At 46.3% G+C, this 14109-nt stretch overlaps 1 protein-coding gene across 2 annotated transcripts; it reads left to right on the top strand.

Moving 5' to 3' along the window:
* Positions 1-10017: 10017 nt before the first annotated feature.
* Positions 10018-13056, top strand: LOC119252059 (patr class I histocompatibility antigen, A-2 alpha chain-like). Of its 2 annotated transcripts, none has more exons than XM_037519280.2 (7): positions 10018-10112; positions 10412-10681; positions 10821-11096; positions 11670-11945; positions 12066-12185; positions 12468-12500; positions 12631-13056. In XM_037519280.2, the coding sequence occupies exons 1-7, from the start codon at positions 10049-10051 to the stop codon at positions 12672-12674; spliced, it is 1083 nt and encodes a 360-aa protein (XP_037375177.2). In that variant the 5' UTR covers positions 10018-10048; the 3' UTR covers positions 12675-13056. The 2 variants fall into 2 exon arrangements, with proteins under 2 accessions (XP_037375177.2, XP_054554527.1); XM_054698552.1 differs by having other exon boundaries at positions 12399-12500.
* Positions 13057-14109: the final 1053 nt, after the last annotated feature.

Below are 14109 nucleotides of genomic sequence, written 5' to 3'. Positions count from 1 at the left end.
TTTGTTCGTAGGGTTCCAGAAACCTCCAAAGAAGGTGAGGAAGCTGCCTCCATTGGTAGGACTGGACAGCCCAACCAAGGAAAAAGTCCTGGCATCCTTGAGAAGAGGAAAGCCCAGGTGGAGTCTGATGAGACCAACTTTGTTCCTGAAGCCTACATGGACTGGATGCCAATGGTTCGCTCTGATCCGATATGGAGTATTCCAACAAGCCAGCTAACATTGCTGTTTAGTTATTTTCTGCTCTGTGATTTTATGCAAAAATAGGAAGAATGGTTAAAAAAGATAGATTTAGTTTGCAAACTTTTGCTATGCTGTTAAAAGTTTGGGATCAAGGTTGAGAAAATTTGTGTTTTACATCAGTTGAACCATTTTAAGATTTTTTTCCCTGTGATTTTGACATATCTGCTGTCTTGTTTTGGCTAATGCCTCCAGATGTTTTTTTTTTTTTTTTTTTTTTGGCTTGAACTGACGAACTGTTTTTCCAGGAATAGAGGACTTTTGCTTTCCACAATGGGCAAATACTTGGAGGGACTGGTTTTCTTTCACACTGGAACCTGGAAAAAATGTTCATCTGAGACTGCATCCCAACCTCCATATATTCGATCTTCATCACCATGGAAATGGTGGCAAAAAGTGAAAGGGGGGAATTGTTAGGGGGAACAGGATGTCCTAAAGCTAATTCCATACAGGCTTTGTGGACTCCACCCCCACCCCAGGCCAAGACACTGGAAACTCCAAATCCCATCACCACCAAAGGGAAGGTGGCTGGGACCTGAGGGTGGGGTTAAGCAGCCAGGTGGATATAAAAGGCAGACACGTGGGCTTTGGGGGATTCCCATTTTGGCTCTCTGCCAGCTCGCAGCGTCCCTCTGGCCAGCTCTGAGAGTGACTTTGGGTTTCCAGGTCGGCGGATCGGGTAGGACGCATTAAAGACTTTATTTCTCTATTTTCTCTCTGCGTTGTACATTTTCCTTATTTCCTTTTCCCTTGTAAATAAACCTTTTATTAACCTTTTGTGTGTATCTGTAGTGGAGTATTCATAAGTCCCTTTAAAGCGTGCGGGTGAGGACCCACAGCCAGGAACCCGTTTAATATCGGGCTGCTCTATAACATAAATAAGGCCTGGCAGCCTGCTAGACTGGTTGCTCTCCCCAGCCATTCTCAAAGATCTGCATCCTTCCCATTTTCCTGTGTCAAAAATCTGTATGCTAACTAACCAATGTTATCAATGAATCATGCAGGGCCATTTGCCTTCAAATTGGTTATTCAGTAATTGATCAAACAGCATTTGCAGTTTTACTTATAAATATGTATTTTGACAATTGCCATATATGGTAGAAACCAGCCATAAACAAATGAGAAGAATCTAGCAGGAGTCACCTAATGAGATTCCTGACTTTTTAGGAATCTGCCCCATGCCTGGACCTTTGTCAGACTGTTACAGGGCAGGGAGTGGGGCAGCCCAAACCCCGCAAACCTGCCTATTCTAAATGGGTTCTGCCATCCGCCGCATCAACACAAAACATATGAGACTTTAATGAGAAGGAACTTTAATAAAACTAGGAAACAATACAGGAAAGGCAAAGAATCTAGTTTCTAAATCAAGCACCCAAAGTTAACCGTCCCCTCATGGGTAAAAGTCCATCCATATGGGATCGGCCCAGAGCAAGGCCCCAAAGTCTGCCACAAGTCTAAACATCTTCCAGTGGGGACCCACAGAAAAGGGTCAGAAACAACCAGACAAGCCCGGAAGGAAAAGAGCAGAATCAAAATTAAGATAAAAGCTGCCATGGTCACCTCCCCACGGGTCTCACCCACATCTGTGTCACCCAGTCCACGACCAAAAGACAAGCTCAGTTTCTTCACGTGTCTCTCGGCTCCATGTGCCTCCTCCGGGTCTCCTTCTGGCTCCATCCTGCTTCCTTCCTTCCTCAGTCTCCTCTATAGCTTCTTCTCTCCCTGCTCAGCTCCACCCTCCCTTGGGTGGGGCAGGGAACCTGGAACCTCCCCCTTTCCTGAGGACCACCCTGTTACAAGAGGACATGAGTAGCATGGCTCCCAGCATGGATCTAGATTAGTATACCTTTTTGTAGCCTCAGCAAATTTAGCCTGAAATGATGTGGAATTTTGGGGCTTTTGAGTAACTTTTCTCAGCCCTTTTATCTTTGACTGACTTACTAGGTTTTAAGTCTTAGGTATTTTAGAACAATCTCATTAGTTTACATTTATGTTGAACAGGTGTAACAATCCTATGATAATACGTCCTACTGATACCGGAATTGTCAGGCCTAGTCTCCCAGCCAGGAACGGATCCCAGGCTGCAGGGGCAGCGCTGAGCCCAGCCGCTAGACCCCCACGGGTTGGTGTCTCACGAAGCCGCAGCAGGAACTTCACAGACGCTCAGGCAAGCAAGCTAGAAGAGGCAGGTTTGTTTAGAGAAAGAAGAAGTTTATTGAGGAGAAAAAGAACAGAAATAAAGTGGGACTCCCAGGCCAGGAAACCAGGCTGGGAGGGGCAAGGAAGCCAAAGTGGAGTCGTGTCTCAGGGAATATAGACCTTCTTTCCCTCATTATTCTAAAGCTCCACCAGTCTCATTGTGATTGGTTAGTTCTCTGCTGTCTCACTTAATTTGCTACTGAGTGGGGGATCTTCACATTCCTTATCTAACAGGTTTGTCTTTCCCCATTTGTTGCATCTTTATCTTTATGGCCCAGTCCTCTGGATGGGCATCCCTGCATTGAAGTTAAACAGCTGCCCTTCTAAGTTGTCCATAAATTAAACCACTCTCCATTTCTCCAATCTCTGCCTCCCTTTACCACCTGAAGGAAACCAGGACCAGCGTTAACAATGTTGTCCTTGGTCCTGAGATGTTTGTTTTTCCTAGTGGAATTGGTTACATTCCCTTGGTTGTCCTTATCTCTGAAGCCTCCCTAAATTCTTCCGAGGTCCCCTCCTGCACTGTCCCTGAAACTGCCTAATAACCCTAGCTTGCCCTGTGTCTCACTATAAGGTATCAATATACCCAAATTGACTCAGTTGTTTGTTTTTCCAAACGAAAAACAATTTTATCAGGTGTCTTAAGAGTCCTCTCAAGAAAAAAATTTACTGGGCTTCCCTTGTTGTGCAGGGGGTTGGGACGTAGCCTAGGAGGCTGTCAGCAGAGAGCTGCCCACATGGCGCAACAGACCCCTCCTGACTCACCGGCTGCTCCCCACAGCAGTGTATTTTAGTCAATGTGCCTGTTCTTTTCCCCACTCTGTCTCTGGTGAGTCCTCTCACCCCCCAACCTCTGGCCTGTGCCCCAGTTCTTGTATGCATGAATAATGAATAATTTAAAAAGAAAAAAGAAAGAAACTCCACTATTTCGGAATGAAATTGTCATAGAACAAACTTACAGATCTTCACAAAACAATTACTCGGAGTAACAAGGATTTTTAAGTGTATATCTATTTCTTTGACAAGGCTTAGCAATGGTGATATAAGGGTTTTGTTCCGGTAAGCTGAGGGTAAAGAGCACCAGGATTTTTTAGATTACCTGAACAGTCTTTAATTTGTTACAAGAAACTAGAGAAAGCGGTTTTAGAATACCTTAATTTTTATATATAAAGGGACTAAAGCTTGGTGTTACATAGGTGCACTACTGATATTTAAGTTAACTAAAATATTTTATAGTAAGTCATTTGAGCACACATTTTTTTTTACTAAAATCCCTCTCTCAGACCTTCAACACTTTCTTTTGCTTTCTTACTTTTGAGGACCATTTCATTACAAAGATACCATCTTTAAATTATTTTAAGGACTTCTAGAATAGCCATTTTCAATACATTCCTTTCTTTTTAAACACACACACATATATTTTGGAGTTTTGTTCCTATAACCCCTAAATATATATAATGTTTTCATTATTATATATTGAAATATTTTATATATGAAATATATATTTCAATGTTTTCAATATTTCTAGATCGATAGATAGAGTTGAAAAATCAAAGTTATCGGAAAAAATATAATAAAAACCATTAACTATGAAGATGAATCAGGCATGGACTCTGTTCCAAGACAACAACTTTGTTCATATGCAGAATATAGAAGAACCAAAAAAAGGCCAGGAAAAAAACCCAAACCAAAACAAGCCCTAGACTTATGATTGCGATTGCGGGAAGGAGGCTCCTAGAGGGGGAGGAAGGGGGAGAGAGAGTGTTGGGGGCACAGTGGATCTGGGGAAGGACTCTGGGTGCTGGGGTGGAGGGGGTGGTGTGGTCACACCGATGAAGAGATGGGAGCCTGTTCCCTACTTGAATTGTAAATCACCGTGACTGCTGCAATTTGAAAAACAGCCCTCAGCAAAGGGACAGAGAGTGGAAGACAAAATTACCTACTTTGGTAACACAGATCCGAAGAGATGTGAAATTATTCACCTAAATCACACACAGTACTGTACATCAGTGTTGCTTCAATTGAAAAACTTAAAATTGCCCTCGGGAAAGGCACGGGGAGCTGAAGGGAAAAGCATCTGCTTTGCGGTCTCCAGGGTGTGGTCATCAAGGGGCTGCAGAGAGAGGCTGTGGGGAGAGAAGATGGCACCTCAGACACAGGCAGCTCCAGGGCCTCCTCTCCTCTCCCCCACTCCCCCCACCCCAGCCTGGTGCCAGGGCTGCTCACAGGGCAGCTCACCCCCTCCCCCAGGGATGCTCAGCCCCAGCTCACCCTCTCAGCCTGAGTCACACACACCCAGCCTCTCCCCTGGCTGCCAGACTAGGACAGCGCCGCAGCGCCCCCGTGTGGCCACAGGGCTGAGGACAGAACGCAGGTACCCTCTGGTCCTCCAGGTCTTCCTGGGGCTCCCAGAGGACCAGAACTGTGCACACAAGGGGGAACCTCCATCCAGAATCAGGTTCTGTGTCTGAACTGTTTCCCCAAACACACGCTGACTTAACGGTCCCTCTCCACTAATAACCACAGACTTTGTTTCAGGGAGGAGCAGGTCCCCAGGCCATTACACCTGGATGCAAGGACCAGGATGGCCCCACAAACACACCAGGTCTCAGTCTCCTGGGATGAGACCTTGACCCAAGGTCACTTGTTTCCCTGCTGACTCCAAGGTTGAAGCTCCTTCCCCAGGGAATCAACTCTAAACTCTTCACCCCTAGGATGGGCTGGAGGAGGGAAGAGGTCATAGGCTAGCAATAGGGGTGGCTCCTGGAGGGGTGAGGGAGGGAGGAAATAGGGGCTGAAATACACTGCTGAGTGGAGCAGCGGGTAAGACATGAGAGGTCTGCTGCTCCACGTGGGTCACCTCCCTGGCCGGGAGATCGAACTTGTGCTGCAGTGGCTGCAGATAGCTTCATAGTGCTGCGTCTTAACCCTTGTGCCACCAGAGAGGCCCCTAAAAATCAACTTTATTTTGAAGGACAGTTTTGGTGGATATAGAATTCTTACTTGGCCTCCTTTTCCTAGAGGGCCTTGAGTATTTCACTGCAGGCTCTTCTGTCCTCAGCTGTTCTGAAGAGAAACCAGCCATTGATCAAATTGTTGCTCCTGGTGCATTAGTCATTTACATGTTTGTAACAATTACTGTAAAAGTATGCAGCTTAAAACAACAAAGATTTGGTATTTCACACATTTTCTGTGGGTGAGGAGTCCAGAGAACTTCAGTTTGGTGATTTCAGCTCGGGGGTCTCACGAGGCTGCAATCATGATGTCAGGCCAAAGAAAAGGCTTGATGGACATGGAAGGATCTACATAAAGGCTCATGCATGTGGCTGCTGGAAAACAGCCTCACTTCCTCACCATGTGAGTGTCGCCTTATCTGAGTGCCCACTCAGTGCAGCACGGCAAATATCTTACCCCAGAGAGTGAGCAGGAGAGATCAAGCAGGAGATCACAGCTCCTTTTGAGCCTTACTGTGAAGTGGCACAGGCACCCCAGCCTCCTCCATGAGCAGGGAGCCAGCAAGTCCAGGGACTCACAAGAGGGAAACTGGCCTTGACCTCTTGAGCATAAAAAAAAATGGTGGATATTTGAAAAACTTCTACTGTCCATCATCTGGCCACTAAATATTTATATCCTTTTGTCAAAGAGAGAGAAGTATTCTGATACCTTGTAGAGAGTGGTCAGGCTTTATTCAAACAAGCAACATGGAGAAATCACACTTAATTCCAAATACATTAAAGATCTAAGATTTAACACATCTGGAATCTTTTTTATTTTTCTGGGGATTCCTTTTCTTCCCCACTGAAGTTGAACATTTGCCAGAACCAGGCAAAATCTGCCCCTGCAGTGTGCACAGCTGGGCCCCTGCTCTGTTGCTTCAGTCTCCACTTGCTGCATTTCCATCCTGGGTCTTGAATTTGACTTGTCTCCATGTGATTCAATGGTCAACCAAGGTTTTGGACTGGATGTTGGCTTTTACTCACTTGTTCCTGGCGTACCCAAATACCCAAATGCAGCCACCAGATCTGATGTTTGATTCCTCAATTCAGTAAGATTTTTGCTTCTGGTTCTCTGAGCATGAGTGGATTGGGAAAGTCATCAGTCTTAGGTGCAGACTCACAGATTGCACCAGGATGAGTCTGTCACTCAAGGGTAGAATGCCCTCTAAGTTCTTCCTGGTTTTCCAGCAGTTTCTCTTGAGTGTCCCACACCTCAGCACAGTTTAGTGGTCATTCAGGGATTTGACAGAGTTTGTTTTCAGATTTGGGATGTCACCTCTCCATCTGTTGTTGAAATACATGTTGCTTAAACTATCTGGATATGCCATATTTTAAGGATATACCTAAAATCCACGTATAAAAATCCATGACTTCCACACAAAGGTAATTTTTTTATACATTATATTTTATTATACAATTTTATTATACAACAAAATATTGGGGGGCAGATACTGAAACTCAGGTATGTACTGTCAATATGGTAGCTACAAGCCACATATGGCTTTTAATTTAATTTAATTTTTTTAAACAAACAGTTTTTTTTTAAAGATTTATTTATTTATTATTTATACAAGCACTGGGTACAGTCAGAAGCGCGGGAGGGTGAGAGAATTCACAAGAGCCAGAGCAGGCAGAAGGACCGAAGTACACAGCTGAGGGGAGCAGCGGGCGGCAGGAGAGGTCTGCGCACCATGTGGGACCCTCCTCCGGTGGCTGGGGAGCAGCCTGGGATCGAACGGGCGCTGCAGAGGCCACAGGCAGCTTTGCAACCCAGTGCTCAACCGCTATGCCACCAGGGAGGCCGGGCTTTTTAATTTTAAATGATATATAGTAAAATATGCAATATCTCAGCTTATGAGCCACATTTCAAGTGTTCAATAGTTAGAGGCACCATATTGGTCAGTGCATATATAGAACATTTTTTCGTCCAGAACATTCTGTTGGCCAGCACAGCTCTTCATGCTTTGGGAGCATCAAGACAGATGCATTAAACACATAAAATCAAGGGGCCAATATTATCTCTCTTAAAGATGAGGCGAGGTCCCTGGATGGAAATAATATTAAGCAGGTGATAAACAAAATCAAAAAAGATTATCAGTGGGTCTGGTACCTCCAGACACAAACAGTCCCAGTTCCAAATGGAAGCACCTGTCTCTCTAATTCCCTTCTCAGACTGAGGACTCTCTCTCATCATCTCTGAGGAATGAGTTCTCTTCCAGGGTGTCCAGGGGCAAAGCTCTAAGAAAAACTTTGGAAATAGGACATCCAAACCAAGGAGATGGATTCTGGGTGCTCAATAAGAGACAAAGGCAGAGAACACTTGGGAAACTCTCCCTAGTTCACTGAAAAAAGCATTTCCAAAGTAGGTCTGTGGAATCCTTGAGATCACCCAGAACCTTTCACGGGATACAGGAGGACAAAGCCATTTTTATAACATTACTTTGACACCATTTGCCTTTCACTATTTTGACATTTGCTAAAGTAAAACTTAGTAAGAATGGAAATTATAGTACCAACTGCAGTGTAGTTATTCTTCACCACCACTTTCTCGCAGGAAAAAAAAAAATCCAAACCAGTTTCACTTCAAAATGTCCTGGTTAAATCACGAAAGCATATTTTCTATTTATCATCCTGAAATCCACATTTTTTACAGGTCTGAAACGATGACAAGGACGTGCACATAAGGCACTTCTGCTACAGTCCAAAGGGCCGTGTCCCAGGGAGAAAAATGTATGACATGAATTTGCCTCTTCTTTTAGGCAATATCATTTTTAATTGAAGGAATGAGTTGATAAAACCATGGTTACTTAGACTAGTTGAACTGGCAGACACTTTCCTGAAAATGAATGTGAGTCTGTCCTTTTTAAAAATCAACTGAGGGCACTTGTTGCCTTGATAAAATGTAAACTCCCAGAGAAAACCAGAATTATGGAAAATTGAGTCCTATCACTATAAACTTGACAAATTACAGTATGGACTAATTTTTCTTTTGGGATCTGTGGTAAAAAATAAAACATGTGATTTTGGATAACTTGACCCCAGTATAATTAACACTATATATTTATATAAGACATAGTGAAACAATAGGTAACTTTTTTAAAAAATCATACAATTGTACTATATCCATTAATATACAAGAGAGCGCTAGGGAGTTAATATAACAGAATAGGAAATCTTCAATGACATTGTTTCAGATTTCACTTTGCAAATAACCTTTGAGAAAATATAACTTATATAGTTATGATTGAGTATGAAAGTTGTAACAAAGTTGAATATCCATAATCTGAAAAGGTTATTAAAAGACTATTCCTACATATTTCCATGAGATTGTATATTTTTTCATAGATTTCAAACAAAACATTCAATGTAGAAGAAACTATGGAAACTAAAATATCTTCTAATGAGACAAAAATGACAGTTGCAAAAATATAAAATGTAAAAGTTCCCCTCTTTTCATTATCCTTATGTTTACAGAAAGTTATTTTCTTAAAAATGCTTTGTTTGGGCCTCCCTGGTGGTGCAAGGGGTTAAGATGCAACCTATGAAGCTGCCTGCAGCCACTGCAGCATGAGTTCAATCCCTGGCCAGGGAACTACCCCACATAGTGCAGCAGACCTCTGCAGCCTAGCCCCCTGCTCCCCTCAGCAGTGTGTTTCAGTACATCTGCCTGATGTGCTCCCCACTCCGTCTGTGGTCAATCCTCTCACCCCAAGCATCTCTGGCCTGCACCTCAGCTCTTCTATGCATAAGTAAATAAATCTTTAAAAAAATGCTTTGTTAGCATACATTGGTTATTAATATTCTAAAGTAAGAAAGTAATACCATCTTAAAAGCCTTTATTCTAGTAAATATTTAAAGCTCTAACCCACATAAAAAAATATGCATGGGATCCGTAATAATTTGTGAGACTGTAGAGACATCCTGAAAGAAAAATGTTTGAGAATCGCTGACCCATTTCCTGGGCCTGGACTCGGGGAGAAGGTGTGGGTGTTTCAAAGGTTCTGGTGCAGGAGAGGAGGGTCTCGGGGTGTGGCTGTCAAGGTCTCAGTCCCCAGGGCGCTGTCTGGGGCGGGAAGGTTACTGTTGGGGATTCCTCATCTCCCCAGTTTCACTTCTTCTTCTTCTTTTTTTTTTGAATACTTTAAAATTTTTATTTTGAAATAATTGTAAACTCAAACAGATTCTCACAATAGTAACAACTTGCTGTATTGTACAATATTACAACCAGGAAATTGATATGGATATAATCCGTTGACCGTATTCAGATGTCACCAAGCTCTATACTTCCTTATTTGTGTGCTATTGGGTATTTATGTTATTCCATGCAAATTTCATTACTTCTTGCATCTTGCCACCACCTACAAGATATGGAAATGTTACATCACCACAGGGCTCCCTCCTACTACTCCTACACACTCCATTCATCCAGTTTCGCTTCTTACAGCCTGCGTCGAGTCCTTCCTCCTGGATACTGGTGACTCACCCCAGGGCTCACTCCCCATTGCCTGGAGGTCTCCGGAGCAGCCAATCAGCAGCCCCGCGGCTCCAGTTCCAAAGCCCTCACCCGCCCGCCGGGACTCCGTCTCCCCAGCCCGGGTGGAGGCGCGTCCTGGGGGATGGGGGGCGCAGCCCTCCTGCTCCTGCTCGCGGTGGCCGCGGCCCCGAGGGAGACCCGGGCGGGTGAGTGCGGGTCGGGAGGGGACAGGGCGCTCCCAGAGGCGGGAGCGAGGGCGTGGGCGGGCGTGGGAAAGGCGCGACCTCGCCGCCGCCCTCCCCCCACCTCGGCCCGCCCCGTCCTGGCCCCTTTCCGTTCCCCGAGACCCCAGCCTCCTCTGGCCCCCGAGTCCCGGCCATTTTCGTCCCGCAGCCGCTTTTCACTCTCGCTCGTCTTTCACCCACTTTCTGTCTCGTGGGCGCCCCCCGGGACTCGAGCCCCCGAAGGGGAGAAGAATAGCCCGGGTCTCCCCTCCCGCCCCCAGGCCCCCACTCCCTGAGGGTTTTTCACACCGCGATGACCCGGCCCGGCCTCGGGGAGCCCCGGTACATCGCCGTGGGCTACGTGGACGACACGCAATTCGGGCGGTTCGACAGCGACTCCCCGGGCCAGAGCGCGGAGCCGCGGGCGCCCTGGGCGGAGAGCTTGGGGCAGGAGGAGCGGGACGAGGAGACTTGGCACCAAAGGGACAACATACTATGGTACGGAGCGCAGCTGGACACCCTGCGCGGCCTCTACAACCAGAGCGAGACCGGTGAGCTGGCGCGGGGCCGGGCCGGGTCAGCACCCCCATCCCCACGGACGGGGGTCGCTCAGGGTCTCCCCCTCCAGGCTTCTCTGCAACCTGCCCGGGAACAGAACGCGGGGCTTTCACCCCGTTTCATTCTGGACAGGCTCTCACACCCTCCAGAGGATGTCTGGCTGCGACATGGGGCCCGACGGGCGCCTCATCCACGCGTACAGACAGTTCGCCTACGACGGCGCCGATTACCTGGCCCTGAACGGGGACCTGCGCTCCTGGACCGCGGCGGACACGGCCGCTCAGATCACCCGGCGCGAGTGGGAGGCCCGGGGTGAGGCAGAGAAATTCAGGAACTATGCGGAGGGCAAGTGCTTGAGGTGGCTGCGCACATTCCTGGAGCACGGGAAGGAGACTCTGCAGCGCACGGGTAAGAGGGGCCTGGAGGCCTCCCGGTGCCCCCCTGCCTGGAGTCACTGCGGGAAATGAGTCCTCTCTCTAGTCCCGAGAGGGGGACTCCCCTGGGTTCATGTTCTGCACGAGAGAGACCCCCAGAGACTCCGGCTTCTCCTGAAGGACAGTGAAGGGATCCCGTCTCTCCTGAGAAAGACAGACAGTCCCTGACATCACACGTCACCGGGTCCTTTTGACCAGGGGCCTGTTTGAGAACCACGAGTTTCTCTCTCAGTCTTGTTTCTGGTCTGAGAACATTTTCAGTTATGTGATTCCTGCTTTTCTGTGTCATTCACCTTCCACCCAGGTCAGGAATAAAAAGTCTGTGTTCCACTCCCTCTGCTTCATCCTACCCTGGGTTTTCGTCCTCATTCTAGAACTTTCTAAGGAATAGGAGAATCTCACAGATTCCCCAGATTAGCCTGTTTTTTACATTTTATGCTTCTTCCTGCCACACCAGTTGTCTTGTCCATTGTGAGGATGGTCTCATGAGGATTCTTCAGTGTCCATGGAGGAAATATAAAGTGAGTTTTCTGATTTACCACCTCAGATCCCCCAAAAACACGCATGACCCACCACCCCACCTCTGAGCATGAGGTCACCCTGAGGTGCTGGGCCCTGGGCTTCTACCCTGCGGACATCACCCTAACCTGGCAGCGAGATGGGGAGGACCTGACCCAGGAGATGGAGCTGGTGGAGACCAGGCCTGGGGGAGATGGAACTTTCCAGAAGTGGGCGGCTATGGTGGTGCCTTCTGGAGAGGAGCAGAGATACACGTGCCATGTGCAGCATGAGGGGCTGCTGGAGCCCCAAGTCCTGAGATGGGGTGAGGAGGAGGATGTGGGCACTGAGGCTGTTCTCAGGGCCATCAGGAGCCCTTCTGGAGACCTTCAGGGGGTCAGGATAAGGTCTGGGGCTCAGGGTATGATCTTCCCTTCCCTTCCAGTGCCCCCTCCTCAGTCCTCCATCCCTACCTTTGGCATCATTGCTGGCCTGGTTCTCCTTGGAGCTGTGCTCACTGGAGCTGCAGTGGCTGCAGCTGTGATGTGGAGGAAGAAGCACTCAGGTAGGGAAGGGAGTGGGGGATCTTGTCCACCGAGGGCTTTCACGTCCCAGGGAGAACTTGCCCTGCCTGGTTAATGGGAAGTACCATCCACACACACGTGTGTTGCCCAGAGGGCATTTGGTCCAGTCCCCCCTCATGTCCTTTCTTCTTTTTTCCCAGTCCTGACCTGGGTTTTTCTTTACTCACAGTTCTGAAAACTTCCCTGTTGTGCAGGATTAAAAGATTCCTTTAGGTCTTCTGACCTGACTGCTCCCTGGTCTCACATGATGTTTCTTCCCACAGGAGGACAAGGAGGAAGCTACACTCAGGCTGCAGGTAAGTGTGGATCAGGGGTTTGAACCCTGAGCCCCTGGGAACAGTATAAATGGACTCAATGGGGGAGTCACCCTCATCAGTCCCTCCTGTGGTCTCATCTCTGACCAGGTTCTGTTTTGTTCTCAACCAGGCAACGACAGTGCCCAGGGCTCTGATGTGTCTCTCAGCCCCTAAGGATCTTTTACAATGAACCCGATGAGGCTCCTGTTGTGCACACCCTAGGCAGCAGGGCGATGATGTCACTGTTGTTCTTAACTGTGATATTGAGCATTTGTTCATATTTTTACTTTTCTATGACTACAGTTGCTGTTTGTATGGAAGTTTTGTACATTTTTATAGAGGAAGTGCTATTTATTTATTACACTATTTTGTCCTTATTAATATTAGGTTATTTCTTTCTGATCATTGAGTTTTAGGCATTATGTGTAGATACAGTCCTTTATCAGATTCGTGACTTGCAAATGTTTCCCCCCCACACTGTGACCTGAACTCCTTTACTGATGGGAAAACAAACACTATTGCCCAGACAGGAGCATGGAGATTAAAAAAAACATAGACACACACACACATATATATGCATATGTGTGTGTGTGTATTTTTTTTTTTAGAAGAGAAAAGATAAATTGCTAACTGGTTTTGAGCAGATACTGGCTCACTGGGGTGTTGGGGGTGGAGGGGAATGACTTATGCATATCCTTGAGTGTTATTTAAATGTCCTTGTATGAGCATGAAATATGCTTTCTAAAGTAAATTACACTTCATTCCTCAAGTTATAAAACTCTTCACACATCATGACCAAATCATGTGTTAAGACCAGACTGACATGTGGGTTACAAGTGATGAACCCGCACATCATAGTTACAAAGTCATGGTTTCCCTTTGGGTTCACTCTGGTGTTGTCAGTTCTCAGGGTGTTGAACAAATGTATTATGTGTAGATACAGTCCTTTATCAGATTCGTGATTTGCAAATGTTTCCCCCCACACTGTGACCTGAACTCCTTTACTGATGGGAAAACAAACACTATTGCCCAGACAATACCTGTGTCCATCATGAGAATATCATGCAGAATATTTTCACTGCCCCTAATGTCTTCTGTGCTCCAAGGAAGCAAAAGCAAAAAAAAAAATGGAATCACATCAGACTAAAAAGCTTCTATGTAGTGAAGGAAACTATCGTTAAAATGAAAAGACAATATCAAATCGGAGAAACTATTTGCACATCATCAATCCAACAAGAAGTTAATATCCAAAATCTACAAAGAATTCCAAAACAAGAAAAAAACTCAAAGCAGGGCAGAGGAGCTAAATAGGTACTTTTCTAAAGAAGACAGACATGTGGCCAATAGGATAAATGTTTGTCATCATGTGCTGTCAGGAAAATGCCAATTAAGACCACAAGGAGTTACCACCTCACACTGTGAGAATGACCCACTGAAGGGTGTGGAGGAAAAGGAACTCTGGCACATGGTGGGTGGGAATGATGTCTGATCCTGTTAGCAGGCTGAATGAGGGGTTCCCTGTACCCTCAAAACTACACAGTCTACATGGGGTCTGCCATCAGCTGCATAAAGACAAAACATAATCTAAAGTGTAAGACCTTCAATAGAA

Source organism: Talpa occidentalis, unplaced genomic scaffold, assembly GCF_014898055.3.
Source record: "Talpa occidentalis isolate TD23 unplaced genomic scaffold, MPIMG_talOcc4v2.1 talOcc4.2, whole genome shotgun sequence".
Classification (NCBI taxonomy): Eukaryota; Metazoa; Chordata; class Mammalia; order Eulipotyphla; family Talpidae; genus Talpa; species Talpa occidentalis.
This window is presented reverse-complemented; position numbering and strand designations above follow the sequence as displayed.

Coding starts and splice junctions, on each gene's coding strand:
- LOC119252059 (XM_054698552.1), top strand. CDS start 10,049: ATGGGGGGCGCAGCCCTCCTGCTCCTGCTCGCGGTGGCCGCGGCCCCG. Junction 10,113..10,411: donor CCCGAGGGAGACCCGGGCGG/GTGAGTGCGGGT, acceptor TCCCGCCCCCAG/GCCCCCACTCCCTGAGGGTT. Junction 10,682..10,820: donor CTACAACCAGAGCGAGACCG/GTGAGCTGGCGC, acceptor CATTCTGGACAG/GCTCTCACACCCTCCAGAGG.